Source organism: Syngnathus acus, chromosome 10 (genome assembly GCF_901709675.1).
Source record: "Syngnathus acus chromosome 10, fSynAcu1.2, whole genome shotgun sequence".
Lineage (NCBI taxonomy): Eukaryota > Metazoa > Chordata > Actinopteri > Syngnathiformes > Syngnathidae > Syngnathus > Syngnathus acus.
The window spans coordinates 120,953-140,653 of record NC_051095.1 but is presented as its reverse complement, the minus strand read 5'-3'; the positions used below and the strand labels follow the sequence as shown (position 1 = coordinate 140,653).

Below are 19,701 nucleotides of genomic sequence, written 5' to 3'. Positions count from 1 at the left end.
GCTGCGCTGCCCTCGCTCGCCGCTTGACGTCGTCCAAAGCCTTTGCGCTTCGATCCTCCCTGCCTGCCCCTTTTCAGTTGTCGGTTGTAGCGTCTCGGTGTGATGGGATTACACGGGATTACAAAAAGCAGCCACTCTGTAATCCACACCGCTCAATCCCATTTACGCATGAGTAATTCCTCCTCACTACTGCTGCTTTTGCTTTTCATCTTCTTTCACCATCTCTCGGTGTCAGCTCAGTGGCCTAGTGGTAGAGTGTCCGCCCTGAGACTGGAAGGTTGTGGGTTCAAACCCCGGCCGGGTCATACCAAAGACTATAAAAATGGGACCCATTGCCTCCCTGCTTGGCACTCAGCATTAAGGGTTGGAGTTGGGGGGTTAAATCACCAACTGATTCCCGAGCGCGGCACCGCTGCTGCTCACTGCTCCTCTCTCCCCCAGGGGATGGATTAAAATCACACGGGGATGGGTTAAATGCAGAGGACAAATTTCACCGCACCCAGGTGTGTGTGTGACGATCATTGGGACTTTAATCTTTAATCTTAATCTTTAAATTAGTTTGCTTTCAAGCCCCGCCTTCGATTTTGGGCGAGTCACAGGTCAACCTGAGGCAAACGCGTTTTAGGAATGGATGGAAAACTCTATACTGGTCTTCATTCACGCCGGCCGCGTCGGGAAAAAAGCTTCAAGCATGAGTGGACTTTTGCTTATGAGTGCCCCTGTTATTTTGACTGTCACATCAAACAGTCGTTTAAGGCTAACGCACCGCGTGAAATGCCATAGACGGGCTACGAGGACATGAAATGCATAGCCGCTGCGCAGCATTGAAAATGCATGTGAAAAGCCCGCATCCGCGGCGGCATATGCTCGTTGTCCTCTGCAAAGCATGAGGCCGTCCAGGCTGATCCATCCGTTCTTGCAAATGCCCAAAACTACAGAGGCGTACGTGTCTTTTTCACGAGAAGAAAAAAATGCAGAGCGGCGCAGAGGCGCACCGGTGAGCGCAGCAACCTCACAGTCTTGAGGAGTTTGCTCCCCGTCACGGCTACGTGCCTTTCCTCCCAAAGACACGCACGCCGCACAGGTTGCTGGGAGAAGATAAGCGTGAGGATAAACGCTTCAGATGATGGATGGGTGGAGGGAGGGAGGGGTGGAAATACAAGAGCTGAATTCGCGGGTGCTGAACTGCGAATATGCATGGGTCCGCTGACCAAACTTTCTGGTTGATGAAAGGGAAGGTGGCTAACCGCCCCCGCCCCTCCCTTTCGACCAATTGCAGCGGCTGTCCTGCAGGGCGTGTTGACCGATTGGTCTATTCGCGGCAAGGGCGGGGCCACCACCGAGCTTGAGCGTCCGCTTGCGAGTTTGCGGTCTGTACTTGCCGAGCGAGCGGACTCAGAGGCCAGCAAGACAGACAGGCAGGCAGGCGGTCAGGCAGGCAGGCAGGCAGCTACGCAGCCACGCAGGCAGGCAGCCACGCAGGCAGGCAGCCACGCAGGCAAGCAGCCACGCGTGCCCCACGGCCGAGCGACGGTTGACGCGTGGAGAGCGAAACCCACGGCGACGTCACTCCAACGAGCGGACAAAGCAAAACGGAACACGAGACTCCGGAAGAGTGTCCGTCCGTCCGGCCGGCCACCGCACTTCCGGCATGTCGCTGCCCGGCTCCCCCGCGCTTTACCACTTGCCAGCGGAGAAAGTCCACGCTTCAGCGGCTCCCGGCGAAAGCTCCAGCCCCACGCAGCCGCACTCGCTTTCGCCGCGGCTCAGCGGCGGCACCGCGCTCGTTGGCTTCCTGCCCGCCGCGGGATGCGCGCTGGCCGGCTTGGGCAACGGCGGCGTCACCCCGCTGGTGCCCGGGCTGCAGGGCGGACTGGGTTCCCTAGGCTCGCCGACCTTGCCGGGGCCAGGGCCAGGGCCAGGGCCAGGGCCGTGTGGCGAGTGCAAGCTGGTGGAGCTGCACGGCGTCAAGGTGGCCAGCTTCAGCGTGCACGGCCAGGAGCTGATCTGCCTGCCGCAGGTGTTCGACCTCTTCCTGAAGCACCTGGTGGGCGGCCTGCACACGGTCTACACCAAGCTCAAGAGGCTGGACATCACGCCGGCGGTGTGCACCGTGGAGCAGGTCCGTGTGCTGCGGGGGCTCGGCGCCATCCAGCCCGGGGTCAACCGATGCAAGCTCATCTCCAGGAAGGACTTTGAGATCCTCTACCAGGACTGCACCAGCGCCAGGTCAGTGACCAGGTTCCCGTTCTCCAACATTTCGCATCCGCTCGGAAGTGCTCGACTTGGACGTCTTCGCGGTGTGGATTTATTCCAACTTATCTTGTTTCTCTTTTGCCGTCCTGTTGAAAATAGGTTAGAAACGTTCCTTTGCCGACAATGAGGTATACCTCATTCTTGACTATAGTCAAGAATCGGGCGAACGACGCAGCTGGAAAGCCATTGTTGCCGATCGCATGCACCCCCACCCAGCCTTTTAAATGATATTGACATTCCTCCATGCAGTGAACGAGCCTCGCCCCCTGAGCCTCTCTTCAAATTGTGCGCCGGGAAAAGGAAAAGAATGATGAACTCCCAGGCACTGGGCTCAGCCACTGAGCGAGCGAGCGAGCGAGCCAGTCAAAACAGTGCAAGCGGACTTTGGCGCGGGCCAGGTGGGGGCAAGTCGTGAGCAAATTGGCTCTCAATTGGTTGACTCGTTGGAAAAGGTGGCAGGAAAAACGTCCCGTTTTGCCAGAGCGAGATGCGCCTGTGTGTGTGCGCCAGCCAGCCAGCGAGAGAGAGAGAGAGAGAGAGAGAGAGAGAGAGAGAGAGAGAGAGAGAGAGAGAGAGAGAGAGAGAGAGAGAGAGAGAGAGAGAGAGAGAGAGAGAGGAAGGCCTTCCGAATGTTCTTCTGGGCTCTTCTTGTCACGTCAGCTTGCCGTCTGAGACAAAACGCGTACGGAAGACAGAGTCCGCTCGCCGCGCTGAAACATCCCGCTCACGCACCATCAGACTTGTTGTAGTCGCCGTCAATGCCGTGCAAGTCAAGTCGTTGATGACGTCACTGACAGCCGTCTTTGCCTTATTTCGAGACGGAGAAACCCAAAACATAGCATTTGCGTCGTTTGCCAGTGAGCGTGGGAGAAATATGCCCCTGCCTGCGGTTGTTTTCTTGCGTGCAAAACCAAGATTCTCGTGAGCGCGCTAGCTAACATTGCCTGTGCGTTATCGGTCCTTTTGGACACGGTTACCGTATCGTTTGTACTCCAACCAAGCAATCTGAGGTCGTCCAGCTTCGATCACTAACTACGGCAAGCGCATGAGAAAAAACAAAAAAAGGCTTCATAATGCCCGGTGTGCGTTTGTATCGGATGATGTGATAAGACACAAATAATCTTACAGTGCCCTCTTGTCTAATACTATATTTTCCTTCAAGATCTATTCAAAGACTACACTGAAGCGTTGGAAACAATAGCGGATTTCCCCATAAATTGTGGAGGCCCCACCGACGCATTTGCGAGTGGCAACGTGTTTGGATGTGGTGTCGTTGCCGGAGTTTGCGTCCAAGTTGGAGCACATTGTGCGCATGCGCACCCCAGATTGTGCTGCGGTCGGTCACAGATCGCGTCTGGACGGAGTTGGCTCGCGAGGATGGATGGATGGATGGATGGATGGATGGATGGATGGAAGGAAGGAGGTGATGAAGGCGCAGTGTTGTCTTTTAGCGGGATATGTTTTATCATCGTATGCCTACGAACGCGGGCGCGCGCGCGCACGTTTGGCGTGCACTTAGCTACCTGGTGCACTTAGCAGATTGCTTTGGAAATGGCATTAGGGAGCGTCCCTATGGCTTTTCTTTTCCTCCGGGGCGCCAGGTAATCTCTCTCCATCCCTTTTCTCATTTCACGCGCTTCCGGTTTGTTGTTCCCCAGCTCTCCTGCGTTCTGTCCTTCACCTGCCCCCCCCCCACACACACACGCGCGCGCAAGGTGGCCGCAGATCAGCTGTGCGGCCGTGTCTCAAAGACAACTTGTTATTAAGGAAAACATTGTCACCCGGTTCAGCCCAACAAACGCACGTCCGTCCAAGTGTTGCCGTGGAGTAATTGCAGCCAAAATCAGTTCCGAAAGATTGCGCGCGGGCGGGCGGGCGCGCGTCCTTTTTCGAGCAGACAGCGTGTCATTAACGCAAACTTTTAATCAGCCTGTAGACACATGACAGAGGTGTGCGTGTGTCTCCTGACAAACTTCTTTTCTCTTTTTTCTTTGCTTTCTGACTTGGATGTTTACCGCGTGCGTGCGTGCGTGCGTGCATGCGTGCGTGCGTACCCATCAAGAAGCCCTCGGCAGGCAGGCAGGCAGGCAGGCTGACAGTGTGTTATTAATGAAAACGTATAATAATCCATTTAAAAACATGTCATCTTGATTAGAATAATAACAGTGGTTAAAGCGACTGAGATTTTCACGGACAAACAAACTCATCATTTGTGTGCGTGCATGTGTGTGCTAAATGTGCCGGTCCAGCCTCCTTCATTTATTTCGGGAGATCCTTTTGTTTTTCCGCCAAGATGGTGGGCGACAACATGAAGACTAATGTGCTGCGCTGGTCTTGATGAAGACACACGTTTATTACCTGAGCGCAAAAAAGCGTGCGCGTGCGCGTGGTGATAGCTTGTCAGAATCATCCCGCTCACTGTAATTTTCTCCTCACAGCGAACAATGTGGCCGTTTGAAAGTTCCCCCCTTCTCCGTGCGTGCGTGCGTGCGTGCGTGCGTGAGGTCTCTGTCTTCTTCCAGCTTTGACTTATTGGTGTCACCCTTAAATCAGCACGACGGGCAGCAGGGCAAGCAAAGGTGTTTGTGGAAAATGCCGTCCACGTTCAGACTCCCTCCCCCCCCCAAGCCAGCAAAAGCTTCTTCAGCCTCGGAATGAAGCGCGTTTGCATCCTGATACGTTTGAGTTTTGGGAGCCCTTCCTGCACTAACTTTGTTTTGATGTTTGGCTCGCCTCTTTCCTGCTGCCTTTAAAGCAACCCAAACTGGAGCGACCCAGGTCAATTGCACCGTTTTTGTTGCCGTACAAATCAACCTGACAGTGGGGTCCGCTTGTGAGAAAAAAAGAAAAACGGTGCAGGATTTAAGACGGCACTTTCAAAGGTTCTGCTTTATAGAAAACAAATGGAGAGTGTGTTCAAAGTTGAATGAAAATGCATTCAATCCAAATCGGAGTTTATCGGACGGATCTAAATCGGTGTCCGTAGAACACCTGTCATTTCACACGACCGCACAATTGTATCTGGCAAAAAATGCAACTGCTTGACATTTGGGCATCTCCATTAAAGGCCCCCAAAAAGTCTTTATTCAGAACAAAGGCTGAAGGCCAAATGAATTGCTAAACTAAGCTAAGCTAAAGGAAGTGGCGTGCTGCTAATCTGCGGCCTCATTAATCATTTATTTGCTCTCTGCTTGTAACTGAAATGTAAATAGCCTGTTTAACCTCCACACACCTACGTGTCTGCCCAAGGGGCACTGGAGAGGAGCGGGTGGGAGGGGGGGGCTCTTGCGGGCGGGTCGCTTTCAAGTTACAAAAGAAGTTAATTAAAAATGAAAAAGGAGAGCAGTGGGAGGGGGACGCCGGGGCTGGACGGAGGGATTTGATTGAAAACGGGTGGACAAACACCGCGTAATTGGCCGGGGCCAAAGGGGCACGGGAGGAAAGAAGAAAGAGCGCCAAGAAGAGGCGGGCGGGAAAAAACAAACCCAAAACACAAGTCAAAGAGGTTGAAAAAGTCCATCGGTCGCCCACTTGCTGCACGTCGCGAGCACGTGGGCACAAAATGGGCTCGAGCCCAGCTTCGTCTCCGTTAGCGCCGTGGAGCCCTCCGCTCGCTCGCTTGTCATCTGATTGAATGGAAGCTCAAAGGTCGCGACCTCTTTCTAAGCCCTGCGCCGCTTCTCAGCATTCATCAAATAACACACACGCGAGTGATGACCTTCACGCAGTGAGCAAGCTCACTAGAATGTGTGTGTGCGTGCATGTGTGTGCATGTGTGTGTGTGCGCGTGTGTGTGAGTGACCTGCACAAACGGGAAAACACTCAGCCAGGTGAAGCGATGGAGCATTGCACGCACGCACGCACGCACGCACACACGCACACACAGTATCAAAAGGCTAGTGTAGTGTGAGTGTGCGTGTGTGCGGTCGTAACAGTGACATCTGCACCGTTGGCTAAACAGCTTGCAAATATGCTGATAAAAACAATGCCAGCAGCTAAATTTACAACTCCTATAAAAGACACACACACACACACACACACACACACTTGCACCCGGAGGACGTATTATTGTGAGATTTATGATGTGCGTGTGTGTGTGCGTTTGGCTTTATTACGGTTTCCAAGACAGCAAAGTGTCCATGTAAGCAAGCCTGTGTGTGTGTGTGTGTGTGGGTGGGTGGGCACGTGTGCGTAGGTGTGTGTGTCTCCACCATCAAACTTGAGCAGCGATGCTAGCTGGATTTGGACTGGGCTCAGTGGGCAAAAGCCACGAGGAACTCGGTCCCTCTCAGTCATGCTTGTAGGCCCCGTCCCCCTCCCTCCCTCCCTCCCTCCCTCCCTCCCTCCCTCCCTCCCTCCCTCCTTCATGTAAAGGGAGACGGAAGGGCCGTTTGTTTTTGTTCGTTTGGCTCGCCAGGCGGCCTTTCCGACCATATTATTTGTGCCGTGTTTGCGCTTGCCGTCTCCTTTGTTTGGAGTGACCTACAAAATGGCTGGCCCGGTTGTTGTGCGCCGGCCGCCAGCCATCAGGGCAGCGGGCGGCGGCACAACCCGAGCGGCAGCTTTTGAAAGACAATTGGCTGTATTGCGTGTACTGCACTGAGTTTGATTCTCGCAATGAGTTTGAGGCAAGTGCGCGCTCTGTGCCATGCACACGTGCGGGCTCACTCTGTGAGCCTAATATTGATTCAGCTGTTGGCGTTGTGCACGACTCATCAAAGTGGACTTCTTGAAGGATCCGGGCTTGACCTTCTCAGCGCGTGTGTTTGTGTGTGTGTGTGTGTGTGTGTGTGTGTGTGTGCGTGCGCACGTGTTACAAGACGCAACAATTTTAGCTCTCTGGCCGTCGGCTGATTCTCCCCGTCCTTTGTCCTTAATCCCTCGTTCCCTTCTTATCCAAATGGAGGACACAGACAATCCAATAAAGCCCCCCCCCAGCACTTGTCTCTCAACAGCTGTGGCGTGCGGCGCCTGTGAAGCACCGACTCAGCAGAAAAGGAGGATGGCACCCTGTGAGTGGGACAGCGGGAAAAAACAGGCATCAAGGAAAGCGTTGCTTTGTCTCCTCGTGCGCCAAAAGCCTAACCCCAGTACGGCGCTGGCTGACGGAATCCTTACTTTGATCAAACTGGCCGGTTCCTTAAGGCGCCCCCCTCGCCCCCACGACGTTGCAGCGCCATGGTCGTGTCGCTGGAGGTGAAGTTTACCTTTGGTTTGGAGCCGAGACAGCCCGACAGATGAAAGATGGCGGCGAGCGCAGGAGGACTTAAGTGATGGCGGAGGGATCGACTCATGGATGGGGGGAGGGAGGGAGAGATGCGGAGGGGGGTGGCTGGCGGGAGGGAGGGAGGGTTGGGAGGGAACCTCCGGGAAGAGATGACAGGGCCGAGAGGAGAGAGGCGAGCGTCCTTGCGCCGCCGCGTCAGGGCCGATCCATGACACATGACACCGACGTAACGGCCGTTTATCAAGCCGGCGTACCGAGGTCTGACCTCCGCAGAGAGCAAAAAGCCGCGGCGGAGAAAATCCCACTTGAAGCTCTCTTGCCATTCGTCGGACCCACGGCGCCGTCCGACCGCTCTCGTCAGCTGCCGGCGTTTTTGCCTGCCACACGTAGCTGGAAGCGAGACGCCTCCCTCCGTCTTAGGCCCAGGGCAGCGGGTGCGGCTCGCTTGGCTGTTTCTTCATCTGTCATGGAACCCCCCCTCCAATTATTCGTGCTCTACTTCTCTTAACGATCGCTCCTTGTTCTCGGTTGGACGGAAAGGAAACATCCGTCCGCCGGCAAAAGCATCCGTCCGTCTCTCTGCCCGTGTGACCGTCCGTCCGCAATGAGTTTGCCATCAAACAACGTCTGATTTTTCGTGCGATGAAAGCGAGCGGCCACCCATTGGACAAAAATGATTTGCTTTCCGAAACGGCAAGTGGCGGCGGCCTCGCCCAGTGAGAGACATGACCTCCATTTGGCCGCACTCGCCACTTGGTGGCCACCAAGTGGCCACCGAGTGGCCACCGCGCGCGAGCTTTAAATGCCTGCTTCCGTTTGACCGCTGTCACAAAACAGAACTCCTGCGCTCTCGGATGGAGGAGGCGGGGTCTGGCGAGCCAGATGAGAGATGCCGGCTAAAGAGGGGGCACGGAGCGGCGCCGCCTTCACTAAACTGCGTGACCTCTGCCCGTCTCCCGCTAAATCAATCCGTCAGCCGGCCGACGGCGCCCGCGACAAAATATTGATCCGGGCTCCGTCGCCATAGAAACGGCCATTGGGAGAGCGGGAGATGGCGCGGCGTGCGAGTGCCGAGACTTGCTTGAAGGCGGCTGGACCCCAGCGCCATCGTTTGGCGACTCAGCTCCGAGATCTACTAGTTAGGCCACTCCAGGTTAACAAACGGAGGTCAGCGCTTGCGTGCCTGTACGCCTGCCTGCGTGCGTGCGTGTCAGGAACGTGTGACCTGCACTTTGCGCAGAGAACGAATAACCGACGTACGGCGATGGAGCCGACGGGACACGCGCACAGTACAAACAAGTGTCTTTTGTTCACACATGCAGTCGTGGTGTGGTGTGATGCAGAGAGGTCGGTCCAAGTTGACGCGACAAGTCGCTGCCACGTTGCGCTGCTTTTCTTTTCACACCCTCCCCAATGGCTCTTCCTGCAAGGCAAAGCACCATGTTTTGAAGAGACGTGTCTCGTCCTTTGGCTGGGTGATTTTTGTGTGTGTGTGTGTGTGTGTGTGTGTGTGGGGGGGGGGGGGCAAAACAGATGACTCTTTGAACAAGGTGTGATTTTCAAATGGGCTGCTGCAAATTTGGCATATTGGCTGATGGCACTTGACACGACAGAGAGTGGAGGATTTTTGCAGGCTTAAAAAAAAGTTTTCTCTTTGTAGCGTTGCGTTTGTGATTTGTCCTCCCTTCCTTTGTCTCTCTCTCTCTCTCTCGCCCGCAGCTCTCGTCCGGGTCGTCCTCCCAAGCGCTGTTCTTTGGGCGCCGGTGGCGACAGCCCGAGGCTTCTTCACCCGGGCCTGCTGTCCCCCAACCTGCTCTCTCACACTGGTCAGTAGCGCTGCCTGCCTGCGTGGCTGCCTGCCTGCGTGGCTGCCTGCCTGCGTGGCTGCCTGCCTGCGTGGCTGCCTGCCTGCGTGGCTGCCTGCCTGCGTGGCTGCCTGCCTGCCTGCGTGGCTGCCTGCGTGGCTGCCTGCGTGGCTGCCTGCCTGCCTGCCTGCTTGCCTGCCTGCCTGCCTGCCTGCCTGCCTGCCTGCCTGCCTGCCTGCCTGCCTGCCTGCCTGCCTGCCTGCCTGCCTGCCTAACCGCCCGCCCGCCCGCCCGCCCGCCCGCCCGCCTGCCTGCCTGCCTAGAAGAAGGGAGGAGATGCTCGGAGGTGCTCGGAGGTGAAGTGGTGCAGGCGGGACGCCTCCCGGTCTCCCGGCTCTGTCCTTCCCTCCTCGCTTTTGCCTCCTCTCTCCTTCCACCTTTGATCTTCCGCCTGCCATCATTGATGTGTTTCGGGACATACGGACACGGCTCACTCCGGCATTGGCTCGCACTATGAGTTGAGTTTGGTGAGCACGAGTGCATCCCAGACAAAGCGTTGGCTGACTTCAGATCGCTCGGCCTCGCTATCGGCCTCCACCTCGTCGGGCGACGACGCTTTTGACCATCTCGTCGACCTTCTCCGCTCGAGAGCGGCCTGTCCTAAAAATAGCTTGACCGTAGGATCGAAACGGGACAGCTGTAACGGAAGAGCGCCAAATTCAGCTTTACAAATCGGCAAGAAAAGCCAAAGTGGTCTCGAGGCCTTTTCCACCCTGCGGACCGAATCAATTTGGCCCGATCCAGACACACACACACACACACACACTCGGTGTGTCGGTCGAGTGAGAGACCAGACGGAACCTTTTTCAAAACAAAAAGAGCAACGAAAACAAAATGGCCGACTTAAGTGCTGCGGCGCAGCCATTAAGTCCGTCGGCCCGGGCGCTCACGGGAGCGTAGAAAACAATCGTGACTTTCTAAATCCAGAACACAAAAGAGCAATTGCTCTCTTTTGCTCTTTGTTGTATGCACACTGTCATGCCGTCTCTCAGAGTCATCAAATATTGAGCAGCCAAATGGGTCGGGGGGGGAGCGGTCGGGCGAGACGCCGTCACGACAAAATCGAGGCCTCCCGTTCTGCCGCCGTGCTAGTTTGCTCACTAACTCACAATGGGCCTTCTGTGAGCCGCGACGGTCGAGCCGCCAACCCAAGTGAGGCGGGACGTCGGAGCGACGGATTGAGCGGCGGATCAAACTGCGTCTTCGCTCCTCAAATTTGGGGCAGTGACGTGTCGCGTTGCACTGCGCTGCGATGGGGGGGGGGGCATCCCTCTCACTCTGCTGCCTGTTGTGTACAGAAGTCAGTTCCGGGTCAGCGCACAGAGTACAAAAGCGCGTGTGCACGGGCGACGCGTACAGGCGACGTGTACGGGCGCACTATCATGTCCTCAGGGTGTCTGAAACGCTCCAACCAAAGGCAACGTGGCGCATATTGACCACTGTGTGCGCATGTGTGTGTGTGCGCGCGGGTGTGTGTGTGTGCGCGCACATGTGTGGGTGGGTGTGCGTGCGTGCGTGCGCGTCAGGCCTTACAGCGGCCGCCATGGCTGAGCTCCAGAAGCTGCACAAGATGAAGATGATGATGAGGCTGCAGAACGGAAACGAATCGGACAATGACGACCTGCACTCCAACGCGGGTAGCTCACGCAAACACACGTGCACAAATAGCATTGACACGTGTGTGTGCGTGTGTGTGAATCCTCCGGCAAGATGCAGAGTGCAACGTCGGCCTATACAGTTGCACCTGCGTCTTCATGGAGTACGATGCCGTCCGCCAAAGGCGTTTGACGTTGTGCCTGCCTGCGTGCGTGCGTGCGTGCGTGCGTGCGTTTCCGCTCGACAAGCATCCGACAAAGAGTCCATTATATGTGGGTGTGAATTATTGAAGAACGCAACAAAGGGAAAAGCCGGCCGGCCGGCCCCGACCGACCGGGCACTTTCCGAGGAGCGTTTTGTCCTTTTCTTCTGACCACAAACGTAAAGACGTTGCGAGCGAGCCGGGAAAAGACAGACGCAGGTCGAGAGGGGAAACGTTTTTTTCAACGGGATCGGGCCCAGCTGACACGCGCAATAATCCAGAGAGATTCCAACTAATGAAGATAGATGAGAAGGGGGAGGCCGGGTCGGGCCACAATTGGTGACAGCCGCTTTTGCCGGATGTTGTTGTCTTTCATGCCTTCTGTACGTGTGCCCAGGAGGGAGTGAGTGCTCCTGGGACAAGGAGCGCCCAAGCGACAGACCCGGAGAAGGAGCGGCGGCAGCGGCAGGGCGGGCCCTGGCTTTGGGAGCCCTCAGCCAGCAGCAGCTGGCCAACAGTGAGCAAGTGCACCCACCCTCAGCTGTGTGTGTGTGTGTGTGTGTGTGTGTGTGTGTGTGTGTGTGTGTGTGTGTGTGTGTGTGTGTGTGTGTGTGTGTGTGTGTGTGTGTGTGTGTGTGTGTGTGTGTGTGTGTGTGTGCGTGCGTGCGCGCATCGTCACGATAAGCTTGACGCAAAAGCCAATGCGATTTGTTCATGCGGCCCATTTCAACTGCGGCCATCTCGCATATTAACACTTTGCTCGGATTCATCGGCGTTGAGCGAGGTGACGCACAAACACTCCCGTTGATTGTCGTCACGTTGACCCCGGAGGGAGGGAGGGAATGCGGGCGGGCGGAGGGGGAGAGCTTTTGCGTGTGTGTGTGTGCGTGTGTGTGTGACTGAACGTTGAACAGCAGGTCGCGGCAGGCATTCAAATATGGCAAAATGAGAAACGTCAGCTAGCTAGCCGTCAGCTAGCCGTGACTCTTGTCCGTGCGCCAGGACTGGAGCTGCCCTTTGTGATGATGCCCCACCCGTTGCTGCCCGTGGGCCTGCCGCCCGTGGGCCTGCCGCCCGCCTCCGTCGTCATGGCCATGTCGCAGATGAACCAGCTCGGCACTATCGCCAACATGGCCGCCGCCGCTCAGCAGATCCACCTGCGCCAGACGCCCGTCATCAAGGTGCTTTCTTTCTTTCTTTCTTTCTTTCTTTCTTTCTTTCTTTCTTTCTTTCTTTCTTTCTTTCTTTCTTTCTTTCTTTCTTTCTTTCTTTCTTTCGACGGATTGCGTCATAAAGTCGCCATGAGCAAATTGATCCGCTAAAAATGAAGGCCAAACGCCGTCGACAACAATGGGAAGGGATTTGGGAAATGGGAACGTCCCGCGGGGTTCACTTCCTGTACGTATTTGTGCTGTCGGGCAGGAGCGCGCGTGCCGCAGTCCCTCGCCCTCTGTCGACGAGACGGACACTCCTCGGCGGTCGCGGACCAGTAGCTCCACATCCGGCTCGCCGGAAAGACTCGGTATGCGGGACTATCTTTTCTTTCTTCTCTTAATAGCTCGAGACACGGAAAGAAAAGAAAAAGGTTTCTTGCGACTCTCAATGGAAGAAAGGAGAAGACGGACGTGCTCGAGCACGCCTCAAAATGGGCCACATGATGTCAAATTCCATAAAGAGGCTAAGAGGAATTAGCCCACTTGAGCCCGCCACCTGCTTTTTTGCTCTCTTTATTTCGAAGGAAAACTTGAAATCAATGGCATGCTTCCGATTGAATCGGTTGGGTTCTCCCTCTTCAGGCCCGCTGTCGACGGACGCTGCGACGCCCGCGGAGAACATGGCAAAGGACAAAGGTGAGACGCAAAGGACACGATGGCGACATACTGGGGGTGCGCTCCGCACAGGCTCGAACGAGCGGGCGAGCTTTTTTTGGCGCCGTTCCTTGACATTTGATTTCATTTTGCGGAATGGTAAAATGTCACGTCCCGCCGCTGTAAACTCCTTTTGGTGGATTCCACTCTTTGTGTGTTTCCCCCTGGCGAGCGCTGTTGATCTGGCAAAAGGCGCCGGCTTTTGGCCCGGCTCGGCGGGTACAAGGCATTCCCGCAACTGACTCGGCGGTTGGGCAACGCCGCTTCCAAAAAAACACGCGCTTTCCGCAGAAGACCAAGCCTCGCCGGGTCGAGCCCCGCCCGCCACCTTCCCCGCCCCGTTTCTTTTCGCCGACAGCCTGTCGTCTGTGGAGACGCTCCTCACCAACATACAGGTGCCGCCGCCGCCGCCGCCGCCACTCCTTTCCTTTTGTCAACAAAGCATGCATATGCGTGTGCGTGCGTTCCAGGGCCTCCTGAAGGTGGCGGTGGAGAACGCCCGCGTGCAGGACAAGCAGATCCAGGCGGAGAAAAGGGAGCTGAAGATGGAGCTGGACCGCGAACGAGAGATGAGAGAGAGCCTGGAGCGCCAGCTGACCTCGGAACTGCAGAGCAGAGGTCTCGCTCGCCGTCTCTCTCAGGTCGCGTGTCGGCAGCCGCTCCCAAACGGCTTCTCCCTCTGCTCTGCCCGCAGTGTCCTTCCAGAAACGTCTGAAGAAGGAGAAGAAGGCCAAGAGGAAGCTGCAGGAGGCACTGGAGTTTGAGTCCAAGCGCAGACGGCAGCCGGGGGGTGAGGACGCCCGGGAACTCTCGCCCGAGCCCGACGGTACTGACACGGGTGGCGTGAGAAGCCATTCGCACAGTTTCTTTTCAGTCTCGGTTCACGCATGCCCTCCAAAACCCGGGCTCTTCTCCTCAAAACCAAAGAATACATTTGCCGTCCGTGGTTGCGTGTCGTGCAGATGCCGCCTCCCTTTGACCGGCAGGACCGACTCGACGGGAACCCCCGAGACAAGGTTGGCAAAACCAAACGCGTGTGTGCCGCCGTCCTGCCTGCCTGACGTTGACAAGCTTTGTTGTGGGTGAATGGCGTGAGCCAGCCAGCCAGCCAGCCAGCCAGCCAGCCAGCGAAATCCACACTGGTGTGGGACGGACGGGCAAGCCTCGTTCCCACTGGAAAATCGAGTTGCCTTTTTTGGGACCTCCTCTCAAGACGTAGTTGTTCAAAGGCCAACCATCGGTCCGAGAAAATTTCTCCCTCCCTCTCTCCCAGAGGCCTTTTCCTGGCGGTGGTGGGCCGAGTAGAGCGGATGCCGAGCAGAGCGGATGCCGTGCGCGGGCGCAAAGCGGGCTCAAGTAGCGCTTGCTCTCGCTAACGTGCTAAGCGTCGCCATAGCGGCAGTTGTAACGCGCACGCTCCAGCCTTCCCGCTCTTCATTAAGGAGTGGAGAGAAAAATGCTGAATCCAAAGAAATCCAAAGCGAGGACGGGGAGCTTTTATGGGAAAGGTTGCGTCAGGAGGAGGAGGAGGAGGAGGAGGAGGAGCGAGGCAAAGGAGGCCAGCGGGAGGAAGGCTTGAAAAATGGCACCTTGTCGCCAGCAACGGCCGTCCACACGCCTCGGGTTCTCTGCTGCCTTTTACGACGGGCAGAAAACGGGTCAGGCTCAGAATAACCAAACACGCGGGACGTGAGCGATGGGATTGGAAGGGAAGGGTGGGGCTAGGAGGGCTCCTTAGCAAAGGGCAGCAGATGAAGAGCACAAAGACGAGTAGCAAAACAGAGAAGGTTGTCACTCGGAGCTCGGCCCCCCCAAACGGAAACACTTTGCAACCTTGGCAGAAAACAATGACAGCGAGAGAGGGGGGGAGAACGATGACTCGGCTCTGCTCCTTTCTCGGGCCGAGAGCGAACAAGTACCACGGCTGGCGCTCGCCTCCGTTCTTTTGACTCGCACGACTTCATTTTCACATCACAAGCGGAAAAGGTCTCGGCGTCGTTGCCTGCATCATGCGTGTTAGCTCCAGGCCGTCTGCCGACCGATTGGTCCGTCCGGTTCCGGAATCGCTTCTTGTCGTTTGATGCGCCAACCGGAGTCACGTGATTGTTTTGTTTTGTCTTCCGATCAGAATCTCGGGAATTCCTGAAGACCACCGTCACGTTCTAGAAACGTGATATCGGCCCAACGCCACGGCATCCTCCTCAACAAATCTTTGCCTCGGACGGACGGACGGACGTCGGGCGGGGCGGGGCGGAGCGCAGCAAAACATGACCTTGTTTTCTGTGCGCATGCTGGCGCAAGTGGCGGATTTGGAACTACGGGAGCCCACCTCATGGGCTGGCCCGCTCCGATTGGACGGGAGTCAAGCCAACGCCACAAGGAGACTCTTGAACAAAAGAACTTTCTTTGTCTTGTGTCTCACTTCATTCCTTTTCTGTGGTTTGACTCCTCCAGTTTTGTTTGGAGTGTTTTTGTGTGGGGAAAAAAGCAAAGTTATTCTCGCCCGTTCTCTGTGAATCGGAGAAGAACGGCAGGCAGGCACGAATTGGTCGCCCTTGCCTTTCCTCAGCCAGCGATGGGTGTCTCCTCCTTCCTCGCTTATAGTCGATGTCCCCCTAATGGAGAGCTGAGCGTGCGACGGACGGACGAACCGCCGTATGAGAAGGGATGGACGAGAGATGATGGAGGAAACGAGGAAGGATGGAGAGGGGACGGCGTGGAGGATGTGAGTAACCGCAACCGACAAACACTTCAAGGTAACGGCGGCCATGGCCAGGCCTGAACCACTTCCAAAAATGAACCAAAAATCAAATCGCCATTGTTTTATTCCCCCTCAATATTGTGATTGCCGTGTCAAGGTCCTAATTCCATGTTTTTTGGGGTGTTTTCTTTTTTTTTTTTTTTATACAAGCACAGCAATAAATAAAGCCCGATTACAATTCGTACGATACGTCCGCGTTTTGGCTGTATAGCTTCGACACAAATGGATTGAAGGACCGTCTATCTATCCCCTTTGTTCACAAAATTGTACCAGACCAGCGAAGGTCATCAATCAGATGACATCAATGATGCAAAAAAAAGTCGCTTCAAATTTGTAGTCTTTGTGAATGAAAGCTTTCTTAAGCACTCAACTTAGACACGCGGAGTTCCGAGAGAGAGAGAAGCAGCGTGAATGTTTTTTTCGTTCTTTCTCCAAATTGCAGCCGTCGCGATGTGAAAATCGCATTCGCTTTCGGCTTGTCGTTTTCCTTCTTGGAGAACGACCACTTGAGAGGGGGAGGTGTGACAACGATGCCCTCGGCCCCTGCTTCTCTCCCTCCTTTCGCCTTCTGAAATGGGCTGTTTGTTCTTGGTGGCAGGCCCTGAAGCGCGTGCTAATGCTGGCCCGTGTGAAAGTGGCATGTGACACCTTTCTGCTCCAAATGTCATTAGCACGTTAGCGTACGTATTTGCGCTCCCAGGTGACAGCGTCCTTGCCACCGTAGCCCAACATGAGCAGCATTTGCCAGCGAGTTGGATCATCTTGTCTACCACTCAACCTATCGATCACTCCTGAATCTTTTTTTTTTTCCCTCCCTCCACAAATGTCTGGTCACGTCTTCTGGTTGCGCCTAACCTTTGGGCCTGCTAAATGGTCAAATGACATGGACACAGCGCAGTAATTCACTCTTTGGTGACATCTGCTTCCAATCGCATGCGGCCGGAAGCAAACACCACTAAAGTGTCGCCCTGTTTCATTCAAGCCTCCTCGAGCGAGCGAGCGAGGGAGGGCTAAACGCTAAGAACGTGCACTGTTCTCCAAGTGAAAACTGCTCCAAGCGGCCAAGGCAGAACAGAAAGCCTTGAATGCGGAATGGATGCACGTCGTCAAGTGACATGATATTTCAGCGGGACAACCGAGATTAGTGTTGGCTCGTGAGTCAACGATTCGTTCATAAGAACGAATCTTTTCAGTGAACGGATCACTTCCTGAAGTTATTCGTTCTTTTTTCAGTTCATATGACTTCAACCAACATGCAATGACGTAACTTATCCCACACCGTAGGCGTCGGTAATGCGCATTGAAGCTGGTGCGACCTCGCCGTAAAACAAAACGAAGAAGAAAAATGACGCAACTTCCCGTTCACGAACGAGTCAGTCAATTGCGTTTTCCACCTGCCATGCGATAAAGCTGGCCCCAAACGAAACAGACTATTTTACTTGCATTTTGCGTGGGCTGGGGGGCCAGCTTCACGCAGGTGCCAATGGCTGATGCGGCGGCGGCGTCAAGTGCCGCCCGCCCGCCAGCCCGTTTCTCGCTGCCGTTTGGTCTTCGTTGCGCTCGCCTTAAACATGCCCTGGATTGACTCCCGGAGGGAGGCTTCGTTCGACGCCATATCCGAGGTGGGAAGACATTTTCAACTAGTTTTTGTCGTCGTTTGATGACAAAATTGCGAACTACTCAAGATGTGTTGTGTTTTTGTTTAGTCGTGATGCTTGATCACGTTTTGACGCGATAGTGAGCGGTGGATTAAGTCGGGCAAGTCTGAAGGCTCCACCTCTTCAGGTAAGGCACCACCACTTCAGGTAAGGCACCACCACTTCAGGTAAGGCACCACCACTTCAGGTAAGGCACGTGACATCGTCAACTTGGTGAGCTTGGCATCGATTCTTGACGCAGAATCGTGGCTCTCTCGAGCGGCGATAACGTGACATTGCAATGTCTTCGGATCATTCTTGTTGAACTCTGCCTCCCTCCAGGGGTACAACGTTGACATTACAACACCTTAGCGTTGTGTCTGATTCCATTTTTGCTAATGTTGCACACTCCGTGTTGAAGAGGTTCAAAAACTTTTGAAAGTATACTTGGGCAACTGGCAACAAAGTTGAGCCATTGAACCTGACTGGAGCCCAGAGTCAAGTCAAGTCAAGTTTATTTGTATAGCCCTAAATCACAAGCAGTCTCAAAGGGCTTCACATAGACAAAAATTGACAATTATTCTCAAAGCATCCCCTGATGCCCCCCCCCATCGCCAACCACAGTGAATTGTTCCATCTAGAAAACTTTATTGAACAACAGAAACGGCACAGCAGCAAGCACATAAAACTGGGAAATGCACACGCATTGCACATCATCTTAAATAGACACGCACACATCCAGCATGAGCAGTCAAATGTTTTTGTTGTAGCAAAAGTGAGGCCCCCACCCCCAAAGATCCTCACAGCTCCGTCTTGGTCTCAGATGGAGACTCCCGGGACCGAATCCCCCGCGCGTCCGGCTCCGCCGTCTTTGCTTTCTTCTCCCTTTTTTTCTTGCTATCAACTCCTTCACTCTTCTTGTTGTGTTGTGCGATAGCCGCCCGGTCTCCCTTCCTTTTGGGTGCCCACTCCTCCTTCAAGCAGGCTGGGCAAAGAACATTTAGCGCTCAGCGTTGCCGTCATTGCGTGCGCGAGTGCGTGCGTGCGCGCGAGTCACCCGCGTCCTGTCCTTTGAGCACGTGCTTCTCGCACAGGTATGTGGTCAAGTCTTCTTCCTGGCTGCCTCTGTACCAGTCTTCAATCACGTCCTCGTATTGCTCCACCAACACGTCACACTGACACAGACACAGGTTGTGCTCACGGCATGGAATTGAGCCCGCCCGGCGCCCGCCCGGCACCCGCCCACATTTACCCGCTTCTTGAGGTCCGACACCTCCGCCGAGGTCTCGTTCCACAGCTCGTACGGGATGTCCATGACCACGTTGACGCCTTTATTGACCAGGCCGTGCAGCGTGGAGAAGGTCTCGGACATGCCCTGCGACGGACAAAGTCTTCTGGATGGAGCAAAGGAGCTCGGGCGCGGCTCGACTCACCTTGGCAAAGCGGTTGCTACCGCTTCTCTCCTTGTGCAGGTTGTACTCCAAGAGCCGCTGACACACGTTCTCCACCACCTCGATGAAGCGCAGGTCACTGAAGAGGGAGGGACGGACGGGCTTTTGAGGCACGCTAGAGAACAGTAGTTAGCGGCAGCTAGCGTACTTACGACTTGACGTATTTGATGGGCGGAGCTCCCCTGCTGTCAATGAAACGGTAGTTGCGGTCGATGACTTCCTTGGTCTTTCCTGTTTCGTCGAAGGCGGACTTCATCTCGATGCTGACAAACTTGCACACTGAAAAGAAACACCGATAATATCGATGACTCGGAAAAGCATCGTGACAGACGGCAGTTGCTTTTCTTCCATCAATGTCTGGTGAATTGGTTTCTTTTCAATGCACCAATTGAGGACGTCGCATGTGATACTACGTATTGATTAACATCATGACTGTATGATATGACGATATGAGCACCTGCTGTTTCCGGGTATTTGAAGTGCATTGTGGGTGGTTGGTGATCGCTTACCTTCACACTTGTCCGGAAGGTGCACCCACTCGTCGTCGCCGTCGTGCTTCGCCGCCGTCCCGGCCGCAGTGACGCTCACCAAAAGCCAAAAACGAGCCGCTAAAGTCATTCCGCCCGCCGGCCTTTGTTGGACTCGCTCGTTTGGTCCTTTAAGAAGTTTAGGAAACGAATTTTTTTGATACTGCTTTCGATGGCTCATCTCAACTGAGAGCACTTCCGCTCTCGGCTCTGCGCGGCTCGGCTCGGCTCTGCTCTTCACCCACCAATCAGAGAGAAAGAAGTGGCACAGGCCCGACCAATCAGGATGCAGTATACACCGGCGGAGGCGC

The 19,701-nt window shown here is 55.2% G+C and overlaps 2 protein-coding genes across 8 annotated transcripts; one reads left to right on the top strand and one right to left on the bottom strand.

Annotated features, from left to right (window-relative positions):
• The first annotated feature begins 1,309 nt into the window (after nucleotides 1-1,309).
• Nucleotides 1,310-18,964, top strand: LOC119128926 (dachshund homolog 2-like). 7 transcript variants are annotated; one of them, XR_005099097.1, is made up of 12 exons: nucleotides 1,313-2,229; nucleotides 9,203-9,309; nucleotides 10,875-10,985; nucleotides 11,544-11,663; nucleotides 12,149-12,327; nucleotides 12,569-12,668; nucleotides 12,943-12,996; nucleotides 13,306-13,409; nucleotides 13,485-13,632; nucleotides 13,709-13,840; nucleotides 15,143-15,249; nucleotides 18,951-18,964. XR_005099097.1 is itself a non-coding variant. In XM_037261817.1 (12 exons), the coding sequence occupies exons 1-11, from the start codon at nucleotides 1,652-1,654 to the stop codon at nucleotides 13,991-13,993; spliced, it is 1,650 nt and encodes a 549-aa protein (XP_037117712.1). In that variant the 5' UTR covers nucleotides 1,317-1,651; the 3' UTR covers nucleotides 13,994-14,030; nucleotides 15,143-15,956. The 7 variants fall into 7 exon arrangements, 4 of the variants coding, with proteins under 4 accessions (XP_037117714.1, XP_037117711.1, XP_037117710.1 ...); XR_005099098.1 differs by lacking the exon at nucleotides 18,951-18,964 and adding an exon at nucleotides 13,977-14,030 and having other exon boundaries at nucleotides 1,315-2,229; nucleotides 12,885-12,996; nucleotides 15,143-15,956; XM_037261817.1 differs by lacking the exon at nucleotides 18,951-18,964 and adding an exon at nucleotides 13,977-14,030 and having other exon boundaries at nucleotides 1,317-2,229; nucleotides 15,143-15,956.
• On the bottom strand, nucleotides 18,039-19,628 carry cnpy3 (canopy FGF signaling regulator 3). Its single transcript, XM_037261820.1, has 6 exons — nucleotides 19,373-19,628; nucleotides 19,016-19,142; nucleotides 18,846-18,942; nucleotides 18,665-18,787; nucleotides 18,470-18,587; nucleotides 18,039-18,397 (listed from the first exon to the last, which is right to left on the bottom strand). Exons 1-6 carry the CDS (start codon nucleotides 19,569-19,571, stop codon nucleotides 18,213-18,215), a joined length of 849 nt encoding a protein of 282 aa, XP_037117715.1. The 5' UTR covers nucleotides 19,572-19,628; the 3' UTR covers nucleotides 18,039-18,212.
• Between the last annotated feature and the right edge of the window lie 73 nt (nucleotides 19,629-19,701).